The 25423-nt window shown below is 45.5% G+C and overlaps 1 protein-coding gene across 1 annotated transcript in view; it reads left to right on the top strand.

Moving 5' to 3' along the window:
* LOC126199006 (uncharacterized) overlaps positions 1-25423 on the top strand; it is a 362479-nt gene that overhangs the window by 264954 nt on the left and 72102 nt on the right. The window contains exon 5 of the mRNA XM_049935686.1: positions 225-378. Within this exon, the coding sequence (XP_049791643.1) occupies positions 225-378 (154 nt within the window). The remainder of the gene's footprint in view (positions 1-224; positions 379-25423) is intronic.

Here is a 25423-nt window from a genome sequence, read left to right on the forward strand (position 1 = left end):
GAGTTTGTGTAATGATGTAAACATGGCTCCGAAGATGACAAACAAATAATTGCCTAAATCGGTCATCTAGATGAATAAATGACTGTAACGGTCTTGGAAGCAGAGAATTTTTTCAGCGTTCGTGACAGTACAGATCGCCCGCGCGCTGACGATGTCGGAAGTGTATAAGGTGTGTCTCGACCTTTCAGGGTGGCTGTGAGGTGAGGCACGCTTTGTTTTGGCAGGAGCGCCCCGGACCGCTGCTGGTGTTCGTCGTGGTGAACGCTGTGGTGGGGGCCCTGCATGCGGCCGTGCTGCCCCTCGAGGTGCTGGCGCTCTTCGCCGAAGGAGACCCCCGCGACGCCTGGGCCCTGCTCCTCGTCGCTGTCGCTGGCGTCGGTGAGTGTCGCGCTCACACCGCCCCTCTCTGACACCTCTACAGCCCCGCATTCCCCTCAGTGCAGTTGCCAGTTGCTAGAGAAGTGACAATTTATTTCTACATCTACATCTACATCCATACTCCGCAAGCCACCTGACGGTGTGTGGCGGAGGGTACCTTGAGTACCTCTATCGGTTCTCCCTTCTATTCCAGTCTCGTATTGTTCGTGGAAAGAAGGATTGTCGGTATGCCTCTGTGTGGGCTCTAATCTCTCTGATTTTATCCTCACGGTCTCTTCGCGAGATACACGTAGGAGGGAGCAATATAATGCTCGACTCCTCGGTGAAGGTATGTTCTCGAAACTTCAAGAAAAGCCCGTACCGAGCTACTGAGCGTCTCTCCTGCAGAGTCTTCCACTGGAGTTTATCTATCATCTCCGCAACGCTTTCGCGATTGCCAAATGATCCTGTAACGAAGCGCGCTGCTCTCCGTCGGATCTTCTCTATCAACCCTGTCTGGTGCGGATCCCACACTGGTGAGCAATATTCAAGCAGTGGGCGAACAAGTGTACTGTAACCTACTTCCTTTGTTTTCGGATTACATTTCCTTAGGATTCTTCCAATGAATCTCAGTCTGGCATCTGCTTTACCGACGATTAATTTCATATGGTCATTCCATTTTAAATCACTCCTAATGCCTACTCCCAGATAATTTATGGAATTAACGGCTTCCAGTTGCTGACCTGCTATATTGTAGCTAAATGATAAGGCATCTTTCTTTCTATGTGTTCGCAGCACATTACACTTGTCTACATTGAGATTCAATTGCCATTCCCTGCACCATGCGTCAATTCGTTGCAGATCCACCTGCATTTCAGTACAATTTTTTATTGTTACAACCTCTCGATATACTACCGTATCATCCGCAAAAAGCCTCAGTGAACTTCCGATGTTATCCACAAGGTCATTCATATATAATGCGAATGCCAACGGTCCTACGACACTCCCCTGCGGCACACCTGAAATCACTCTTACTTCGGAAGACTTCTCTCCAGGGAGAATGACATGCTGCGTTCTGTTATCTAGGAACTCTTCAATCCAATCACACAATTCGTCTGATAGTCCATATGCTCTTACTTTGTTCATTAGACGACTGTGGGGAACTGTATCGAACGCCTTGCGGAAGTCAAGAAACACGGCATCTACTTGGGAACCCGTGTCTATGGCCCTCTGAGTCTCGTGGACGAATAGCGCGAGCTGGGTTTCACACGATCGTCTTTTTCGAAACCCATGCTGATTCCTACAGAGTAGATTACTAGTCTGCAGAAAAGTCATTGTACTCGAACATAATACATGTTCCAAAATTCTACAACTCGGTGTTGTTGCCAGCTGCTAGAAAAGTAATAATTTATTTCACACACGATCCGATCAGAAGTGTCCAGTCACCTCTTTGTAGTGTGGAAATGACCACTCGATGTCACGTGAGGCGGACCCGCCTTTATAAAAGAAGGCGCGGAGTGTTGTGTTATCAGTACACAAACTGTAACAGCAGAAAGTCTGTCACGAGAAGTCAGTGACTTCGGACATGGACTAACCATTGGATTTCACAAGAGTAACAGATCCATCAGGGACGTTTTAAGCATGCTACAGTTGCCCAGAACGACGGTTGGTGATTTGGTTTTGAAATGGACACGTGAAGCTAAAACAAGATTAGGCAAACGTCGCGTACTAAATGACGGGAACCGTCAAGGATTACCGAGGATGGTTGTAAAAATATCGCATGAAATTGGCGGAAGGCATCACTTGTGAGCTCCAAAGTACCAGCAGCAGTCCACCTGCCACACTGACTATGCTTAGGGAGTTAAAAATAATGGGGTACAGTGATGGAGCAGCTCCTCACAAACCACATATTTCTATAGTCAGTGCTAGGCGACGCTTGATGTGGTGTAAGTAAAGACGCCACTGGAAACGAGTGATTTTGACTGTTGGATCGTGCTATACCTTCTGGCATTCTGGCGAAAGAGTGTAGGTTCGGTGAATACTTGAAGAACATTGCCTACCATCATGTGTAACGCCCACACAGAAGCGCAGGAGAGGTGCTGTTACGGTATGTACATGTTTTAAATGGTCAAACTTCTTTACGTACATGAGTGTGTCTGTACTTAAATTGCTGAATGACTGAGAAGATGAAACAACTACGTTATCTGATTCTGAAACAGCTGAGTAAAACAACCTACTGAGCCTACTTTCTCTTTACTTTTCCTTATCATGTCAACACTGACCCACAATATTCTAGCGCAACGCAATCTGAATGCTCAAAAAAATTACAACCTGACTTCAAATAATTAATTCAAAAGAATGGCCCTGACTAAAGAGAAATCTTAACAATAACCTATACATTTCATTAAGCACTTACCTCAAAAAAATCTTCATTACGCGAACTACTGCAATACAGAGAGCGTCAATACAGCCAGCTAAATAAAAGATTCTAACTACTAAAGCCACTAACTACTAATAGGCATGTGGTTAGCAAAGGAAAGATTTTGTTGCAAACCAAATAATTTATTTTTTATTTTTACACGAATATAAATCGTCACTGACACCCAGTACAAAGATATATAATCATGAATAATTTTCAATCTACAAGTCGGATGCTTCCGGATCGTTAGCCTACGCTAACACTTCAGACCTCTACCCTCCATCAATGCTAACTTCTCACATTTAACATCCATCCCTGCCCGGCTGTTCACCTCCAGCTGCCCAACAGTACTTTCATCACTGCTGGCAACTAACTTCCAACTGCCCAACACTACTGGCGATTAACTTCCAACAACGAGTCCAACCAGCCACAGAGTCTCTTACAAAGAAAGCGCAGTCAGAGACCCAATGCAAAGCGCTACACAGCGCTGCCAACACAGAAGCAGCGCACTTACAATGGTTACGGTATGGACCCCTTATCGCGCTTAAGAAGACGCTTAATGTAAAAGGATATCAACGTATTTCGGAGCATTGTGTTCTACATACTGGAGAGGAACTGTTTGGAAAAGAGGATTGTTGGTATCAGCAGTGGTTTTTGTGGACACTAAAACTCCTGTCCAGATCTGCACCCAATGGAACACCTATAGGGTGAATTAGAAGGTAGCTTTCGCTCCAGACCCACGAGTTCTACATAACTATCTTCTCTGACTTCGGCTCTTGAAGAAGAACGAGCTGCCATCCCTCCATAGACATTCCAACACCTAATTGGAAGTGTCCCCAGCAGATGTCAAGACGTCATGGAGGCGAAGGATGGACACACCCCATATTAGTATACATTAATAGGTGTCTGGATACTTTTTACCACAGAGGCTATATCAGCTATTCTATTGGGGATAGTCATAAGGTTGTACTTTTACAACTTCGAAAAAAATCAAACTGAGACCATGATAGTGATGGTGACAGTGCTTCTTTTCTTATTCACTCTTCAATTTTATACATTTTTCACAGAGCTGGATCAGTTGCTAGAGACCTTGGTTGTAGAAGTGTGTATTTTGACTATTCAGCAAAGTTTTCAAGTCGAAAATCACCTAGTCATCCTTCCAAAAATGCCTGCCATGCAGCGGTTTCTTCATCTGAGGAAAGAGGAAGAAGTCGTTGGGTGCTATGAGTCATAATTACGCTGAGCGGACAAATTCATGGGATAGCGATATGCACATATAAACATGATAGTAGATCACGTACAAAAGATATAAAGGCGCAGGGCATTGGCTGACCTGTCATTTCTACTCAGATGATTCATATGAAAAGGTATCCGGCGTGACTGTGGCCGCGCGACGGTAACGACAGATTTTGAACGCAGAACAGTAGTTGGAGCTAGACGTATGGGACATTCCATTTCTCAAATCATTATGGAATTCAATATTCTGAGATCCACAGTGTCAAGAGTGCTACGAGAATACCAACTTTCAGGCATTACCTCATTACCTCTCACCACGGACAATGCAGTGGCCGACGATCTTCACTCAACGACCGAGAGCAGCGGCGTTTATGTAGAGTTGTCAGTGCAACAGATAAGCAAAATTTGCGTGAAATAACCGCAAAAATCACTGTGGGGCGTACGACGAACGTATTCATTAGGACAGTACGCCGAAATTTGACGTTATGGACTGTGGCAGTAGACAACCGAAGCCAATGCCTTTTCTAACAGCACGACATTGCCTGCAGCGCTTCTCCTAGGCTCGTGACTATACGAGGTGTGGCTAGAAAAAAACCGGACTAGTACTGGTGAAACAATAAAACGAATGCAATAAGGCTGAAAGTCGCGTGGCCTGTCACGTGACTCTCGCTCCGCCTACTGCTCGAGTTTCATCTGCCTCCTGCACTCAGTCTGCCCGTGGCGTCTGTTTTAAGTAGTTGACGTTTTGTCTGTGCGTCGGAAAATGTTGAGTGTACAGAAAGAATAGCGTGTTAACATCAAATTTTGTTTCAAACTAGGAAAATCTGCAAGTGTAACGTTTGTAATGTTACAACAAGTCTACGGCGATGATTGTTTATCGCGAACACAAGTGTTTGAGTGGTTTAAACGATTTAAAGATGGCCGCGAAGACACCAGTGATGACACTCGCACTGGCAGACCATTGTCAGCAAAAACTGATGCAAACATTGAAAAAATCGCTAAACTTGTTCGACACTTTCCTTGTCAACTCCTGTTAACTCAGACACTGCTCTGATTGTTAAACGGCGATCTTGTCGAACAAGTTTACCGATTTTTTCAATGTTTGCATCAGTTTTTGCTGACAATGGTCTGCCAGTGCGAGTGTCATCACTGGTGTCTTCGCGGCCATCTTTAAATCGTTTAAACCACTCAAACACTTGTGTTCGCGATAAACAATCATCGCCGTACACTTGTTGTAACATTACAAACGTTTCACTTGCAGATTTTCCTAGTTTGAAACAAAATTTGATGTTAACACGCTGTTCTTTCTGTACACTCAACATTTTCCGACGCACAGACAAAACGTCAACTACTTAAAACAGACGCCACGGGCAGACTGAGTGCAGGAGGCAGATGAAACTCGAGCAGTAGGCGGAGCGAGAGTCACGTGACAGGCCACGCGACTTTCAGCCTTATTGCATTCGTTTTATTGTTTCACCAGTACTAGTCCGGTTTTTTTCTAGCCACACCTCGTATTGGTTGGACCCTAGACGACTGGAACACCGTGGCCTAGTCAGATGAGTCCCGATATCACTTGGTAAGACTTGATGGTAGTGATCGAGGGCGGCACAGTCCCCCCCACGAATTCATGCACTCAGGATGTCAACAAGGCACTGTGCAAGCTGGTGGTGGCTCCATAATGGAGTGGACTGTGTTTTCATGTAATGGACTCGGTCCTCTGGTCAACTTAACCGATCACTGACTGGGAATCTTTAAGTCTGGCTATTTGGAGATCATTTGCTGCCATTCATGGATCTGATGTTCCCAAGCAATGATATTACTTTTATGGATTTATTCGGTTTTACAGAGAGTACTCTACTACATTGGCTCCTTACTTAGCTTGCATTTATCGCGAATCTCTTGCCCAACGTAAAGTCCCGAGCAAAAGGAAAAAAAAACGCAGGTGACGCCTGTATATAAGAAGGGTAGAAGGACGGATCCTCAAAATTACAGACCAATATCCTTAACGTCGGTTTGTTGCAGGATTCTCGAACATATTCTCAGTTCGAATATAAGGCAGAGAAGTTGCTGTCCATGCATCAGCACGGCTTTAGAAAGCATCGCTCCTGCGAAACGCAACTCGCCCTTTTTTCACATGATATCTTGCCAACCATGGATGAAGGGTATCAGACGGAAAGCGTTTGACTCGGTGCCCCACTGCAGACTCCTAACTAAGGTATGAGCATATGGGATTGGTTCCCAAGTATGTAAGTGGCTCGAAGACGTCTTAAGTAATAGAACCCAGTACGTTGTCCTCGATGGTGAGTGTTCATCGGAGGTGAAGGTATTATCTGGAGTGTCCCAGAGAAGTGTGGTAGGTCCGCTGTTGTTTTCTATCTACATAAATGATCTTTTGGATAGGGTGGATAGCAATGTGCGGCTGTTTGCTGATGATGCTGTGGTGTACGGGAAGGTGTCGTCGTTGAGTGACTGTAGGAGGATACAAGATGACTTGGACAGGATTTGTGATTGGTGTAAAGAATGGCAGCTAACTCTAAATATAGATAAGTGTAAATTAATGCAGATGAATAGGAAAAAGAATCCTGTAATGTTTGAATACTCGATTAGTAGTGTAGCGCTTGACACAGTCACGTCGATTAAATATTTGGGCGTAACATTGCAGAGCGATATGAGGTGGGACAAGCATGTAATGGCAGTTGTGGGGAAGGCGGATAGTCGTCTTCGGTTCATTGGTAGAATTTTGGGAAGATGTGGTTCATCTGTTAAGGAGACCGCTTATAAAACACTAATACGACCTATTCTTGAGTACTGCTCGAGCGTTTGGGATCCCTATCAGGTCGGATTGAGGAAGAACATAGAAGCAATTCAGAGGCGGGCTGCTAGATTTGTTACTGGTAGGTTTGATCATCACGCGAGCGTTACGGAAATGCTTCAAGAACTCGGGTGGGAGTTTCTAGAGGAAAGGAGGCGTTCTTTTCGTGAATCGCTACTGAGGAAATTTAGAGAACCAGCATTTGAGGCTGACTGCAGTACAATTTTACTGCCGCCAACTTACATTTCGTGGAAAGACCACAAACATAAGATAAGAGAGATTAGGGCTCGTATAGAGCCATATAGGCGGCCATTTTCCCTCGTTCTGTTTGGGAGTGGAACAGGGAGAGAAGATGCTAGTTGTGGTACGAGGTACCCTCCGCCACACACCGTATGGTGGATTGCGGAGTATGTATGTAGATGTAGATGTAGATGAAAATGCGCCATGTCACCGGGCCACAATTGTTCACTATTGGTTTGGAGAACTTTTCGGACAATTCGAACGAATGTTTTCTCCAAACGCTTCGCCCGACATGGAATGTTCACATGGCTCTAAGCACTATGGGACTTAACATCTAAGGTCATCAGTCCCATAGACTTAGAACTATTTATACCTGACTAACCTAGGGACATCACACACATCCATGCCCGAGGCAGGATTCTAACCTGCGACCGTAGCAGCCGCGCGCTTCCGGACTGAAGCGCCTAGAACCGCTAGGACACGGCGGCCGGCAACATGGAACGTAATCGAGAGGTGAGTTCGTGCACAAAATCCTGCACAGGCAACACTTCCGCAGTTACTGACGACTATAGAGGCAGCATGGCTCAATATTTCTGCAGTGGACTTTCAACGACTTGTTGAGTCCATGTCACGTCGAGTTTTTGTGCTACGGCGGCAAGACGACGGCCGACACGATGTTAGGAGGTATCCCATTCCTTTTGTCAGCTTCACGTATGGTTTGCATCCTGTCGTACACTTGCACCAGCTCAGCATGGTTTGTTGAAGTGTTATACCCATTCCAAGATAGTGATTTATAGTGCGGTACTCCACTTTATCAGTGGACAGTGCCATTTTGACATGCTACGTTAATGCAGCTTGCGGATTTAAGTGTGTATCACAGCTGTAGGCATATTCTTGCATATAAATAAAGAAATATTTACATATCTTCCATCTTTTTGGGCCAATAATTCAAACTTCATGACCACCCCTCAAAGGGTATGTCGATTGATGATTTAAATAACGAAAATTGCAGCAATTGCTTATTTTTTCATGTTTAGCACAACGAGTTCCGAGAGTTTATTCTCACATCCAAGTGCGTTCGTTCACATAAAATTTTTTGTATTGTTTCCATGTGTGATTTTCTACCTCTCTTGTACTGTAGTAGCGTTTTTGAGGTTATCCTGCATTCGGAAAATCGGAAAAATTAATGTTGGAATCTTCAAAAAAATGGCTCTGAGCACTATGGGACTTAACACCTATGGTCATCAGTCCCCTAGAACTTAGAACTACTTAAACCTAACTAACCTAAGGACATCACACAACACCTAGTCATCACGAGGCAGAGAAAATCCCTGACCCCGCCGGGAATCGAACCCGGGAACCCGGGCGCGGGAAATGTTGGAATCTTTTTGTATGCTAATGTTAGATGCGCTGAACATGACCTAGTCATTGGAGGCACATTGTTTCCACATCGTAACTGCCATAAGATAACATGGGTTTCTCCAGACCACGTTACCGAAAATTAAATAGACCCATAGTCATAAGCCGCAAGTTCCGACACTCTCTGTTAGATGTCAGAAGTAGAAGAGGGGCAGACGTTGGAAGTGACCACCATCTAGTTTTGGCTGAATTCAGACTGAAGATAGTGGCAAATAGAACCAAGCTCAATCATAGGTGCAAGAAAATAGAGGTGGCAAGATTAAAAGACCAACAGATCAAAGAAACATTTGCTCTTGAACTACAAAACAGATTCCAGGTCCTCTCTGAAGAAAACTTTATGGAAGAGGGAATTGAAACATGCTGGCAAAAAATCAAGAACAGTTATTTAGATGTGGGAGAAAAAATCCTAGGATTTAAGGCACATCAAAGGAAGGAATGGATCTCCGATGCTACGTGGAATGAAATCAGCCACAGGAAATAACTAAAACTTAAGTTAAATTTTTGTAAGACAAGAGCGCAGAAGAGCGAAGAGCATAAAGAGTACATGGAGGCAAACAAAAAAGTGAAAACATTGCTACGTCGAGATAAAAGGAAATGGATAGATGAGCAAGCAAAATTAGCAGAAGAGGCAGCAAGACAAGGAAATATGAAAGACCTCTACAACATTACCAAACGGTTGTCAATGAAGAACTTCAGACATGAAGGACCAGTTAAGAACAAGAATGGTGTGATGCTTACAACTCAACAGGCACAGCTACAGAGATGGGAGGAGCACTTCAGGGAACTGTTAAATTGTGACGACAACCAAGAGAAACAAGTAAGAGATGTTCCAGAGGAAGTCGAAGAAGACCAAAATATAAATTTGCAGTGCCCCACAATGGACGAAATTAGGATTGCCTCGAAAACACTAAAAAATACAAAGGTTCCAGGCCTAGACAACATAGCACCGGAGCTCTTAAAAGCCGATACTGAAAGTACTGTTAAAATGCTCCATCCTTTGCTGAAGCATATTTGGCCTGAAGAGAAATCTCCAAAGGAGTGGAAAAATGGCTTGGTGGTAAAGGTCCCAAAAAAGGGAAATTTGTCAGACTGTAACAACTGGCGTGGTATTACATTGTTGTCAGTGCCCAGTAAGGTCCTCACCAGAATTATTTTAAACAGAATTAAAGAATCCCTTGAAAAGCAACTGCGTAAAGAACAGGCCGGTTTTAGGGCACAACGCAGCTGTGTTGATCTTATTAACACTCTTAGGATCATCTTAGAGCAAAGCAAAGAATTCCAAGCAACCATGTACCTGGCATTCATTGATTTTCAAAAGGCCTTCGATTCCGTGAAACATAAAGTGCTCTGGCAGGTGTTGCGGAAGTATGGCATACCACAGAAGATCTTAAACATCATAAAAGATCTATATGATGGCTACGAATGCTGCATACTCCACAAGGGAAATATGACAGAGCCCATAAAAGTAACAACTGGAGTCCGGCAGGGTTGCATTTTGTCACCAACACTTTTTCTACTCATTCTAGACTCTGTTATGAGAAGAGTCACAGCAGGCAGGAGACGAGGAATCCAGTGGGGGATCCACGAACGTCTGGAGGATTTGGATTTTGCAGACGACATAGTTTTATTAGCTCCAAGGCTGACTGATATGCAAGCTAAATTAAGCTTGCTGAAAGAAGAAGCAGAGACTGCTGGCCTCAAGATAAATACAGGCAAAACAAAGGAAACGAGAGTAAATTCAGGTAACATGGAGGTGCCCCTGTTAATAGGTGAGCAGCGAGTGGAGACTGTCAACTTATTCCTGTATCTGGGTTGTATAGTGGCGGAAGATGGTGGAGCTGGAGATGACGTGAAAAACCGCATTAAAAAGGCAAATGCTGCCTTCATACAATTGTATCCAATATGGAAAAAAAGAAATATCACATACAAAACAAAAATCCGTATTTTTAATACAAATGTGAAGGCTGTCCTTCTGTACGCCAGTGAAAGCTGGAAAATGGATAAAAAGATAACAACCCAGTTACAAAGCTTCATAAATAGATGTCTTCGACGCATCATGAATATCTGGTGGCCAGAAAAAATATGTAATGAGGAGCTCTGGCGAATAACAAACTAGATACCTATAGAAGACCAGATACGAGAGAGAAAGTGGGGCTGGTTGGGGCACACCTTGAGAAAACCAGATGGAGCCATCGAGAAAAAAGGCACATGGAAGAGGACAGTGGAAGGGGAAGCAAAAAGAGTTGGCAAGACCTGGGCAGAATTGAGGCAAATGGCCAAAGACAGAGACGGATGGCGAGTTCTCCTGGAATTAAGTCAAGTCAAAGTCAATGTTAGATATAGTATTCTTGTTTTTCTACTTAAAAGTACTGTGCCTGCTCTATTACACAGAATATCACACACACACAAATCATAACTTACACTGTATGTTTGCGTGATCAGTACATCCTACGGAGATATTACAATGTGTGGTTCCACAAAAAGTTTTCGAACAGTCGCAGGTGTAACATTTTCTAAACATTACATTGTAAACATAAAACTGTCAATTACAACATTTATTTTACCATTGTTCACTACTGAATTATCGATTACGTTTCTGTTTTGTTGTAGATGTTGACTATAATCTATAGGTTAATGTATTTATTTATGGAAATTACTACAGTCATCATACTGAGGAGAAACATTTGAAAAAATTAACTGATTCACTACATAGTTTGTCAAGGAGAACTTTTTTCTGCTTGCTTTTTGTGGTGTATGAAAATGCGCGTGTATATGATATTCTGTGCAAAGGAGGAGGCACAATACTTGTAAAGTAACAACAAAAATACTGTCTCTAACATTAGCATATAAAAAAATTCCACGAATCGTTTATCCGGTTTTCCGATTGTAGGATAACCTCAAAACAAAAGACAGGCAAAAAAATCACGTATGCAGAAGTCAAAAGAAAATATTGTGCAAACAAATACACTTGAAGATGAGGACAACTTGTCGAGATGCGATATGTTAACCATGAACAAATAAGTCACTATTGCATTTTTCCTCATTTAAATCATGAATGACAGATTTGCAGACTTATCATAAACATCGATTATGATGAACGAAATTAAACTGTCGACTGCGGTGACTGTGCTATACATGTAAGGTGGCTCTGCAAGATTCAGCGCAGTGCTTTTGAAATTGCATCGATATACCACCCGCCGTCCAGCATTGCCAAATTTCTGACACAAAGCGTCCGCCTATTCTATGTGTAGATGGCGACCAGGTCATTCGCTTTTGGATTCGTATTTGTTTGATCCTGTTGAGTTTAAGTCTCAGGAAAGGTATAACTTTTCATGTTTTCACTGAACTTTACCACCCAGACATAGGTCTGCCACGATTGTCAGTTTTGTATTCAGTATTTCTGATTTGTCACATCGGCATATGTTATGATACCAGACACATTGCTTTGTGTTCAATGTCAATAAATGTATCCGTTATAACGGGCGATCAAAACGTTCCGTTTGATGCCATTGCCGTATTCAACATAGCGTGACTTCGTTACGGGAATACCTTATAAGCACCGACATGTAGGCAAGGACGGCCGCTGTGGCCGAGCGGTTCTAGGCTCTTCAGTCCGGAATCGCGCTGCTTTTACGGTCGCAGGTTCGAAACCTGCCTCGGGCATGGATGTGTGTGATGTCCTTAGGTTAGTTAGGTTTAAGTACACTACTGGCCATTAAAATTGCTACACCACGAAGATGACGTGCTACAGACGCGATATTTAACCGACAGGAAGAAGAGGATGTGATATGCAAATGATTAGCTTTTCAGAGCATTCACACAAGGTTGGCGCCAGTGGCGACACCTACAACGTGCTGACATGAGGAAAGTTTCCAACCGATTTCTCATACACAAACATCAGTTGACCGGCGTTGCCTGGTGAAACGTTGTTGTGATGCCTCGTGTAACGAGGAGAAATGCGTACCATCACGTTTCCGACTTTGATAAAGGTCGTATTGTAGCCTATCGCGATTGCGGTTTATCGTATCGCGACATTGCTGCTCGCGTTGGTCGAGATCCAATGACTGTTAGCAGAATATGGAATCGGTGGGTTCAGGAGGATAATACGGAACACTGTGCTGTATCCCAAAGGCCTCGTATCACTAGCAGTCGAGATGACAGACATCTTATCCGCATGGCTGTAACGGATCGTGCAGCCACATGTCGATCCCTGAGTCAACAGATGGGGACGTTTGCAAGACAACAACCATCTGCACGAACAGTGCGACGACGTTTTCAGCAGCATGGACTATCAGCTCGGAGACCATGGCTGCGGTTACCCTTGACGCTGCATCACAGCCAGGAGCGCCTGCGATGGTGTACTCAACGACTAACTTGTGTGCATGAATGGCAAAACGTCATTTTTTCGGATGAATCCAGGTTCTGTTTACAGTATCATGATGGTCGCATCCGTGTTTGGCGACATCGCGGTGAAGGCACATTGGAAGCGTGTATTCGTCACCGCCATAGTGGCATATCAGCGGGCGTGATGGTATGAAGTGCCATTGATTACACGTAGCCGGCCGAAGTGGCCGTGCGGTTAAAGGCGCTGCAGTCTGGAACCGCAAGACCGCTACGGTCGCAGGTTCGAATCCTGCCTCGGGCATGGATGTTTGTGATGTCCTTAGGTTAGTTACGTTTAACTAGTTCTGAGTTCTAGGGGACTAATGACCTCAGCAGTTGAGTCCCATAGTGCTCAGAGCCATTTGAACCATTTTTTGATTACACGTCTCGGTCACCTCTTGTTCGCATTGACGGCACTTTGAACAGTGGACGTGACATTTCAGATGTGTTATGACCCGTGGCTCTACCCTTCATTCGATCCCTGCGAAACCCTACATTTCAGCAGGATAATGCACGACCGCGTGTTGCAGGTCCTGTACGGGCCTCTCTGGATATAGAAAATGTTCGACTGCTGCCTGGCCAGCACGTTCTCCAGATCTCTCACCAACTGAAGACGTCTGGTCAATGGTGGCCGAGCAACTGTCTCGCCAGAATATGCCAGTCACTACTCTTGATGAACTGTGGTTTCGTGTTGAAGCTGCATGGGCAGCTGTACCTATTCAGGCCATCCAAGCTCTGTTTGACTCAATGCCCAGGCGTATCAAGGCCGTTAATACGGCCAGAGGTGGTTGTTCTGGGTACTGATTTCTCAGGATCTATGCACCCAAATTGCGTGAAAATGTAATCAAATGTCAGTTCTAGTATAATATATTTGTCCAATCAATACCCGTTTATCATCTGCATTTGTTCTTGGTGTAGCAATTTTAATGGTCAGTAGTGTAGTTCTAAGTCTAGGGGACTGATGACCTCAAATGTTAAGTCCCATAGTGTATAGAGCCATTTGAACCATTTGCAGCCAAGGGATTAGTGGAGCATTCGTGTCTTTCCGACGAGCGTGCGGTCAATACGGAAATGTGAACTAGGGCAAGGGCATTACCAAATGTGTACAAACAGGACCATTATGCTGTTAGCAAGATCAGTCGACATCCATGGGGAATGAAGAACGTGTATGGGGCATCAAGTCTGCCGAAAACCACCGTTGTGAAATGGTTCACCAAGGGGTGCGACTGCTTCACGGTAACGCAAGTCACCATATCGCAAATGTCGTAGCGCAAAACTTACGCGAACTCAAGTGGGAGACACTCGAGCACCCGCCATGAAGTCCTGATCTCTCCCGATGTGATTGTCACACCTTCGGTCCCTTAGAAAAGGCCTTGAAGAACCGACGACTCCTGTCGGAGGAGAATGTGCAACAACTCCGACCTCTTCACGCAGCAGGACCTCTTGTTTTACCAAACGAGTATCTTCAACCAGGTGCTTCGGTGAGACGATAGCCTCAACTCTCACTACGATTTTGCCTGATTGGCATACCGATTCTGACCCGTACGACCTTCGAACGGAAACTTTTTCGTGGTCTCTTGTACTATACAGGCTGTTTCAAGATTTACAGCCAACGTGGCCGCTATCCAATAAATATCTTTTGGCGACGATCGACGGCGATTCAAGGAAATTCTTGTGGATAGTCCAGAATGGCAGCGGCAGAGAACACGCGAATTATCAAAATTTTGTTGCTCCAACAGCGGTTGTTTATGGAACAACAACAGGAAGTCTCAGAAGAGCAGCGCTAGTTAAAACTGCTGACAAAACGCAGCACTGCGTCATTGTATCAAAAGCCAAATGTACCAGCAATTCCGGGGTTCGAAAGAACAAAGGAACGATGGCACACGTACCTGTGCCGCCTAGACCAACACTTTGAGGCACACACGGTGACAGATGACGGCAAGTAACTGCCTTATTTCCTGCCATGGTTCGGAATTGACTCGTTCGACCTAATAGCGAAGCTCTTCGGACAATAGGGCGTCAGTAAGGGAAAATATTCCGAGCCGGTTAAGCAAAATTTTCATAAACCTTGGATGCTTACGAATTTCTGGGCTCACCAGAATACTTGAATGAACCCCTAATTGACATAAAGAGAAAAGTAATGGCAATAGTGAAATCCCAGAGTAACAACGTAAAAACTTTCCAAGATGCTATTCTTGGCGGGTGTAGAATGAATGTGTGCAACGGAAAATACTGAACGCGAAAATCAAGATTTGGCCCTGTCTGACTACCCCCTGAAGCAGATCTTAGGATCTCTTAGTTGTGATATTATTTCCTCCTTCTTGCTCTTTAACATATAAATTATAACATAAACATAAATGAATGGTTAAGAGAACTAATAACTACAAAATAATAAATGCTGTTTCTGCTTATTCATTTATTGTAGATTAAAACCCCTTTATACGTACATTACAAATTTTTACATATCAATGTCCAATGGTCATAAAGAGATACAAAAGAATTTCCTAACTAATATTATTGATCAATTGCCCAAATCCTCCCCTTTTTATGGCTACCAAATCTAATATAAATAACTCGACATGACTGACATCATCTACATACGAAACACTAGAAGACAATACTTTCAAAGATGATCTACAGTGGTGTGCAACCTCAGTGGAAATAAAATTTACGTGATCACTATATATTCGAAGACAGTAACTTGTTCTCGAGAGAACAGTTACTGTTGATGACCGTGCAGCTTTTCCTGGAATAAATGATGACTAACTGACAACCTCAGCTGCCGACAGGTGTTGTTGATATACCTCGATGTGGACAGCTGAAAATTTGTGCCCCGACCGAGACTCGAACCCGGGATCTCCTGCTTACATGGCAGACGCTCTATCCATTTTTTTTTTTTTTTAAGTTGGTGGGGAGTGATAGGAAAGGAAAGGAACTGTTGATGTCAGCTGCATTGGGACGTTATGCGACTCAGTGGTGACGCATGAAAATTTGGGCCACACTGGGATTCGAACCCACGAACAACTGCTTTTTTTATGAAAAGGAAGGGAAAAAGTATTTTGGAAAGTTTGTTTTCCTGCTTTTTTTATTTTTATTTTATTTTATTTTTATACAAATGGAGAAAAGGAAGGCCGTTCCTCTTCGGCTACATAAACAGAATAATAGGAAGTCGTCCCGTTACGACAAAGGATGCTCCATACTATAGCCCGCTGCGAATTTTTCGATGACTGTCTTCTCGTTGCTGTGTTGTTTCCGTTGTTTGTTCAATCCCATAAAAAAAGGAACTGGGAAGAGGTGCTATGGTTATCTTCTCATGTCATCGATAGTCCAGCTGCGAGGCGGATTATGGAATGCGCTCCAAAGAAAATTAGAAAAATATTGCCTATATTTAGGGTTCTTGACGATCGCACAATGTCGTTCGTTGAGGTAATACCAAATATCGGGTGCTGTCTTTTCGCCATTACCAAAGAGGTAGTGAACAGCGTGGCCGCTGATCCACGTCACAGAGTTCGTTTTTGCTCTTGGGAAATAAATCTTATCGGGGAAAAGAAGTGATCGGGTAGTTATCCTGTCGGGAGTCGTGCGGGTGAGAAAAGCCAATATCTGACGCACCAAATACCAAGCGTCCTTTGCCGACCGGCATTCGAAACGACGTTCATCCGTGTCAATCACTTGGCATGTGGCACACAAGGGTGAATCAGAGAGGTGGATGTGATGTAGGCGGGACTGGCACAACTGTTTCCCATTAACAGTTACGTACCATGCAGATTGCACGTTAGTATCAAGGGTGGTGGCATTCACTGCCTGCCACACAGCGCGCCACTTTGTATTGGGGTGTTTGCTTTCAACCACATTCGGCGTCCTGTTCAATTGCATGGCATCATACATCGCCCTCGTCATCATCAAGCGTGTGGGTAGTAGTGCGGTGCGGATGTAGCTTAATTCAAGGAAGAATTGGCTAATGTAGAAGAAAGGTGCTGGGATGTCCGATATCATCACAGGGGGTGCGAGTGAGATTGGTCGTAAGGCTTCCAGTAAGAGACTTGTGAGGCACGTCGGACTTCATCGCCACAGTTGCAGGTGACAGCTGACGAACAGGGCCTTCGCTCTGTTCTGAACATGACAAAGGCCTAAACCCCCTCTGCTCCTCGGGAGGGTTAGGGACTCGTAACGAATCTTAAATAACATGCCCGTGTGAACAAAGGATCCCAAAACCGCCAACATGCGGTGAGCCAGGGTAGGTGGTATGGGGAGTATCTGTGCAAAATGGGGGATACGTGACGCCAAATAGACGTTAGCATATCGTGTCCGTTGCAGGAGGTCTAGATGTCGCAGACGGTGGTCACTTATTCCTGCTCTCATCTGATTCAATAAACGCTTGTAGTTAAGGGCTGTTGAACGCTTCATGTCAGATGTGAAATCAATGCCAAGACAGCGGATTGTGTCACTGATTCTTAGCGGTGCGACGCTCTCGTCGGGTAGGCCTCTGCCTATAGTCAGGGCGTGTGATTTGTGGATATTGAGATGGCTCCCCGATGCCGCGCCGTAGGTCGCCACCCACGCCAGTGCTGCACGAACTTCGTCATTATTGCGAAGAAGGAGTACCAGATCATCCGCATAGGCAGTGCAGCAAAAAATGTGTCCACCAAGGGACATCCCAGTCAGGCGTTGTCGGAGGCCGCAGAGGAGTGGTTCCAAGACGAGGGCGTACAATATCGCCGAAAGAGGGCAGCCTTGTCGCACCGATCGCTGGATCTGTATCGGCGGCGTAAGACGGCCATTATATAACACCTTGGACGTCGCGCCGAGTAGGAGACGCATCAGTACATTAACTATGACGTCCGGATACCCCATGTGTCGCAGTACCTCCATCAAAAATGTGTGGTCGACTCTGTCAAAGGCCTGGCTAAGGTCGAGTGAGGCAGTTGGCGAGCTTTGGCTAGCGCGATCATATCTCTATATCGGCACAATGCAGTGTGAATATTATGGTTACCACCTAACGATGCCTGGTCCTGCGACACAACACATCGTACTGATCGCTTTAGGCGTGCCGCCAGAAGCCGGGTGAAAATCTTCAAGTCACTGTTGAGTAAGGTCAAGGGCCGATAGTCACTGATCCTGGATCCGCCTCGTGGTTTGTGTATAGGCACAATCAGTCCTTCTAGAAAGGCCCCAGGTATCTGCGTCGTGGGAGACATAAGATCGCGGCAAATATCATTCCATGCTGGTGCCAGCAATTGTTGATACGTCCGGTAAAATTCCAGAGGAAGGCCATCAGGCCCCGGGGACTTATGAGCAGCCCCAGCCTGTATTGCTTCAATGATTTCCTCTTCCGTTACATCTGCAGTCAAATCCGCCGCCGCTGTCGGAGAGATCGATCCATAAGTGAGTTGAGAGACTTCGGCGATCACCTCTGGGGGATGTCGATGTTCCGAGTACAGCCTAGTGTAGTGAGCATGAAGGGCGTTTCCTATGTAGCGCTGGGTGTCAAGGCGTCGTCCGTCTTCGGTCGTGATAGCTTGGATCAGTGTCCTGCGTCGGCGCCGTCGTTCTGCAATGACGTGGTACATAGACGGTTCCTCCTGGGCCACTCTGTCTTGAGTGCGCGCTCTGACGATCGCACCCTCAAGGTGACAACGTGTTAATCTGATGATCTATGCCTTGGCACGGTTCACCGTCACCTGCCGTGCAGGTGAGTACGGCAGTGTTGTACATTCCCTTAAGATGCTGTAGTAAAAGTCCATGGTATGTCTCTTCCATGCTGCAACATCTCGGCCGTAGCCTATCAAGGTCTTCCGGAGGGCTGGTTTGGCGCAGAGTATCCACCACGACAGTGTAGACCGGTAGGTACCACGCCGGCGGCTACAAGAGTCCCATGTGTTCTCTATAAGGCGGCGGCATTCCTGAGAAGCGAGGTGGGCGACGTTCAACTTCCAAGGACCACGGCTGTGCCATACCTTCTGGCGGCCGAGGGTAATAGCGCAGATGTAGGCCTCGTGGTCAGAAAAAGCTGTGGGCCAAACTTCGGCAGCTCTTGTTCCCTCAGCTATGGCGCGCGAGATGTAAATCCGGTCGATGCGGCTGGAGGAATGGCTGGTGTAGTGAGTAAATCCGGGCCGATCGCCACAAACATGTTCCCACGAGTCCACCAATTGAAGATCATTTATAATTGTCGTAAGTTCTGCGCAGGGAGAATGATGTGGTAACTGATCCTTAGGTGCTTGGCTACAGTTGAAGTCCCCTCCCATTACCAAGGCGTCCTGACGGCCCATAAAGAGGGGCGTGATTGTATGAGCGAAAAAGGTGGATCGTTCGCGACGCCGACCAGATCCTGACGGTGCATAGATGTTAATAAGTTTGACTCCTTGGATAGTAAGAGCCATGCCTCTGGCGTCAGGGAGATACTCGACGTCTTCTGCGGATATACCAACGCGGAGGAGGATCGCCACACCACTGCCATTGGCAGACGCATGTGAGACCCAAGTCTTGTAGCCATAGGGTCCCTTGAAGTCTGTGAGATACACCTCTTGAAGGAGCGCAATGTCGATGTCTGCTGCGTTGAGCAGGTCCTGTAGCATCGCTAGTTTATGTCGGGCACGTATGTTGTTGATGTTAATCGTCGCTAGACGGTACGTTTGGTCAGCCAGGTCGGCAACTGGGTTGTGTAGGAGGCCAGGTGTGGGCGGCAGGGGCGGCCCCACAGAGGCTGACGATACAGCCGTAGTCACTGTTGTTGGTCGGTGCTGGGTACAGCCGAGGGAGCATCTCTGCCTTCGGCACCCTCCTGGTGCTGTGGCTCATCCTCGACATCATCCGCCCAAGAATCAGATGCAGCAATTGGTAACTGTTGATGAGTGCTGTCAGTAGAGCGCTCGCGCGCATGTTCAGTAGCAGAAGTGATGTTGTCAGACTGAGGCTCAGAAATTGTATCCGCCGTAGCATCGTGACGGGAAGGGTGAGTTGTGGTGGTAGAGTCCTGATTGTCGTCCGACGCCGGATGTTCATCCGGGTCACACATCCGAAGCAGGCAATCATCGGATGGCGTATGGCGCCGTTTCTTGCGTTTGCGAGGGGACCGTTGTTTCCGGACATGTTCTGTGTCAGAGTGCGGGCGACAATCATCTGATGCGGTCTCCATTGGTAGGAAGGCAGAGGTCGGGACAATTTCAGTTTCTACTTCCATTAGGCTCGTCTTGGTGGCACAATTGATCACCGTCGTGAGGCAAGTCTGCCGATGACGTCGTAGAGGGGGATATGCTGTCCGCCACACTGTCATCGACCACTGACTGCAATAAGGTGTTACGATCCTGGGCAGGAACAGCTGTTGCGGTTGCAGCCGCTGCATACATGATGGGGAGTGAAGTAGGCGTCGCCGGGGATGGAACTTCACCAACCGGTGTCTGAGTCAGTCGGCGCTGAATGCAGGCCGATCGGACATGTCCTTCCTGGCCACAGCCGGCGCAAGTACGCGGTTGTCCGTCGTACATGACAATGGCTCTGCAGCCGCCAATTACTAAATAGGATGGCACATGCTTCGTCAGTTCAATCTTAATTTGTCGCACTCCATTTAAGACGGGGTACGTTTCAAACGTTTGCCATTTTTCAGCCAAGTGGCTTAGCACGTTGCCGTACGGTTTGAAAGCTGTCATTACAACATCTGGCGGGACTTCGAATGGCAGCTCGAAGACCCTCAGAGTGCGAAGGCCTGATCCAGCGTGGTCGATCGTGACAGTTCCTATGTGACCATCAGAATGCTTGAATTTAAGTCAATGAGCGTGTCGACACACAACATCAGTGGACGCCTTTTCATTGATCATTTTTATGTAGACGACACTTTGCGTTATAGAAAAGTGGATCCCAATGATGTCTTGAGGTGCAATATGAAGTTCTTCCCGGATGAAACGTTCAATGTCAAGTGCTCTAGGTCTTGCATAGTCCGCTTGAAATGTGATCTTAATGGTGATCTTGCGATACGAGTGCGCCATGGCACTACCGAGACACGGACGCGTGACACTCGCCGCAGCGGAAGGTAAAGAGTAAACACTCGCGCGCTAGGTGCGCTAACAGGGGGACACAGGCACGACGACCTTGCCCCACCGCTGCTAACAGCGGACTGTCCATCTGAGCCACAGATGAATAGCGCGACTGCAGGGACTTATCCCTTGCACGCTTCCCGTGAGACTCACTTTCCCAACTGTCCACAATTCTACATATGTATTGTACCTTATAGACATTTTGCCCACCCACTCATTACTCGCGCACGCTTTGGCGATTCCCGTAAGATTTTGGGCAACCTGTACGCATTAGCACAGACGAAGGTCAATGGCTAGGTAGCCTTTAATTATATATTCGAAGACAGTAACTTGTTCTCGAAAGAACAGTTACTGTTGATGACATCGACATCGACATAGACATCGACATCGACATCGACATCGAGGTATATCAACAACACCTGTCGGCAGCTGAGGTTGTCAGTTAGTCATCATTTATTATGTGATCACACCTGTTCAAATTTATAGCCCTAATAAGCAAAAGCAATTATCAATGATACCATATGTACTGCGTACGGTGCGTCGGAGTGATGGTTCTCGTACACGTTTGTGACGATGGAAGAACTCTAGCCACAAAATAAAAAACTCTTTCAAACATTAGGACGGCAGAAGGCGGGCCTCTGACTAGTATAATCTAATACTGCCTTCTCCTCTCTGTGTTCTACAGACAAGAAACGCGAAGTCCCAGCCACAAGGACGGAATTCAGATAACGTCTCTACGTGAGTATAGACAGAAGAAGTGCTTTCAATCACTGAATGCTGCATGCTCAACGACGACTCCCTATCTGGAGGCGAAGCCCAGAATCGTATAAGTTCGCAACAGTACAGTGCCTAACCGCTATAACTATAAAATCTCCTGAGAGTAAAGACAGCAAGTCCGTCTGTAGCAACAAAGCTCATACTAAACGACTGTCAAACACGGGGGCTCAAAACGGAAGACCTCTTCTCTCCACCGCTGGCTTCCCAGCAAAGCTCGGCTCCCCTCCCTCGTAACTGCAGAAGGTGCATCACATTCTCGAAACCACAGAACATTCTTCCTCTCTACAGATTCTTCCAAACGCCGACCAGCCATGTTTGACTTTTGTCATGCAGCCCGGAAATACCTATCTCAATTAATTAGGAACTCATACAATGGTACGCTTCTCAGAGTAAAAATCCTCAGAAATAACCCAGCCTGCGTGATTTCCGAAGTAGCGCTTCCTTGTTCCTCTCTGCTGCATCCAAGATTTTCAGAGTTTCCGGTTGTCCTTCCGGCCTAGCCACAAAACCAGCCAGCCGCCACTCTATTGTGCTTCAGCGCTCAGGTGCCCCGACCGTACGGCTAGGGCTACTTCCTGTGTTAAGCAGGACCAACACACCTGTGTGCGCTTTTCCACCCAGGGCCTGAGTTACGCCTGCCGTTTCATTTCCACTGGCGTTCCAAACTCTACTAGTATAGGCAATTATTCATCATGCCGTTTTGATAATAAAGACACTCCAATAACCATTAACAACTATTTACAAGGTGTACGTGACAATGTCAGTCTTCTTTAAATATTCATATATGCGTTGTACACTATCAAACGATACCTAATTCTGGTTGTAAATCTCGGCAAAGTATGTAGATGAGTGCTTGTGAGGTGCGATATTATAACCACCTTACACCTTCCATTAATGGTTGTCAACTCACGGGAAACAGGCAATGTCTTCGACGTGAACTGGTTCAGCCTCTTCAACTTAAATATCAGTCCAAATAAGTCACTGACTGTAATCTTGTGGATCAAAATAGCTTGAAAGAAGCTGAGAAGAAAACATGTCAGGATCACGAACTTCTTTTGTAGTCTGGTTTAGCGAGCTACAGAACGTACAAAGCAGTCCTGAAGCTGAAGATAGGAGCGTCAGTGAAATTTTTTAAGCCCAGACCAGTACCATTTCCCATGATAGATAAGGTTAAAAAAGAATTTGAAAGGAATTAGGTAGCCAGTAAAGTCCAGTCAGTGGGCTACAGCAACTGTGGCTATCCCAAAGCCAAATAGACAAATGAGACTCTGTGAATATTTAAAATGACTGTCAGTCCACAGCTGAAAATAGATCTGTATCCGATACCTTGGTCTGATGGACTGGCCTGCCCTTTGCCCCGACCTGAACGCAATGGTTCAAATGTGTGTGAATTCCTAAGAGACCAAACTGCTGAGGTCATCAGACCCTAGACTTACACACTATTTAAACTAACTTACGCTAAGGATAACACACACACGCAAGGAGGGAGGACTTGAACCTTTGGTGGAAGGGGCCGTGCAGTCCGTGACATTACGCCTCAAACCACCAGGCCACTTCGCGAGGCGAACGCATGGGACACGGTTGAGACAGGCCAGCAAGCTCCCTAGATCTGTCTCTGATAAGACATGTTTGGACCAGTTTGGATGTCAACTCTGCCCCAGTGTCGGTACCCAGGGTATCAAGGACCATTTACAACAGCTGTGATCCAGTTTTCCTTGGGAGAGCATACGATGGCTTTATGATACCCACGCAAAACGAGTCAGTGCATGCATCCAAGCAGCAGGGGGTGCAAAGTCATACTGACAAGTGGATTCATACTGGTAAGTTCTTTGTAAATCTGACTAGATTCAGTGATCACTGAAATAACACCGTTGTGTCCAGCAGAACTACTTTCGTCTGGCCACTACTGCGGTTTCCCTAATTGCTCTGGTGAGGTTCCACATCAAACTAGAACACATGAAATTTTAAGTTCACTTTATTACATAAATGAATAAAAGATTTACTTAACTTTCACACACCTCATTGCCATAGGAGTACTGGATAATCTACAGCTGTTAGTGACTAGCAACATACCACTTATTAACAAACTATTCTCTTGCATTACAATGTTCTACATTTAAATGACCAAGTCTATCAGATATTTTAACTATCACGTTGATTCTATACAATGATGGTGACGTGTTCAGATGAGGCCTCTGCAGTCAGAGTTCATACTAGATCGACGCTGTATTGACCTTAGCGTAAGGACGCTGCTGTTTCGAGAGGGGAGGCGTGGTTTTCAGGAGCGCCTCCCATACGTCGTTCCTGATTACTCTGAGCCCTTGCTAATGCCTCTGGTACCATTTCGCATTGCAATCTTTGGTGTGGCAAAGCGAACTCTGCATGACACCACACATCAGACACCTTCTCAACCCATGAAATTTTTACATCTACATCTACATGGATACTCTGCAAATCACATTTAAGTGCCTGGCAGAGGGTTCATCGAACCACCTTCACAATTCTCTATTATTCCAATCTCGTATAGCGCGCGGAAGGAATGAACACCTATATCTTTCCGTAAGAGCTCTGATTTCCCTTATTTTATCGTGGTGATCGTTCTGCCCTATGTAGATCGGTGTCAACAAAATATTTTCGCATTCGGAAGAGAAAGTTGGTGATTGAAATTTCGTGAGAAGATTCCGTCGCAACGAAAAACGCCTTTCTTTTAATGATTTCCAGCCCAAATCCTGTATCATTTCTGTATCACTCTCTCCCATATTTCGCGATAATACAAAACGTGCTGCCTTTCTTGAACTTTTTCGATATTCTCCGTCAGTCCTACCTGGTAAGGATCCCACACCGCGCACCAGTATTCTAAAAGAGGACGGACAAGCGTAGTGTAGGCAGTCTCCTTAGTAGGTCTGTTACATTTTCTAAGTGTCCTGCCAATGAAACGCAGTCTTTGGTTAGCCTTCCCCACAACATTTTCTATGTGTTCCTTCCAATTTAAACTGTAATTCCTAGGTATTTAGTTGAATTTACGGCTTTTAGATTAGACTGATTTATCGTGTAACCGAAGTTTAATGCGTTATTTTTAGCACTCATGTGGATGACCTCACACTTTTCGTTATTTAAGGTCAACTGACACTTTTCGCACCATTTCGATATTTATTCTAAATCGTTTTGCAGTTTGTTTTGGTCTTCTGATGACTTTATTAGTCGATAAATGACAGCGTCATCTGCAAACAACCGAAGACGGCTTCTCAGATTGTCTCCCAAATCGTTTATATAGATTAGGAACAGCAAAGGGCCTATAACACTACCTTGGGGAACGCCAGAAATCACTTCGGTTTTACTCGATAACTTTCCGTCAATTACTACGAACTGTGACCTCTTTGACAGGAAATCACTGATCCAGTCACATAACTGAGACGATATTCCATAAGCACGCAATTTCACTACCAGCCGCTTGTGTGGTACAGTGTCAAAAGCCTTCCGGAAATCCAGAAATACGGAATCGATCTGAAATCCCTTGTCAATAGCACTCAGCACTTCATGTGAATAAAGAGCTAGTTGCGTTTCACAAGAACGATGTTTTCTAAAACCATGTTGACTGTGTGTCAATAGACCATTTTCTTCGAGGTAATTCATAATGTTAGAACACAATATATGTTCTAAAATCCTGCTGCATATCGACGTTAACGATATGGGCCTGTAATTTAGTGGATTACTCCTACTACCTTTCTTGAATATTGGTGTGACCTG

The sequence above is a fragment of the Schistocerca nitens genome, chromosome 8, assembly GCF_023898315.1.
Source record: "Schistocerca nitens isolate TAMUIC-IGC-003100 chromosome 8, iqSchNite1.1, whole genome shotgun sequence".
In the NCBI taxonomy this organism is placed as follows: Eukaryota; Metazoa; Arthropoda; class Insecta; order Orthoptera; family Acrididae; genus Schistocerca; species Schistocerca nitens.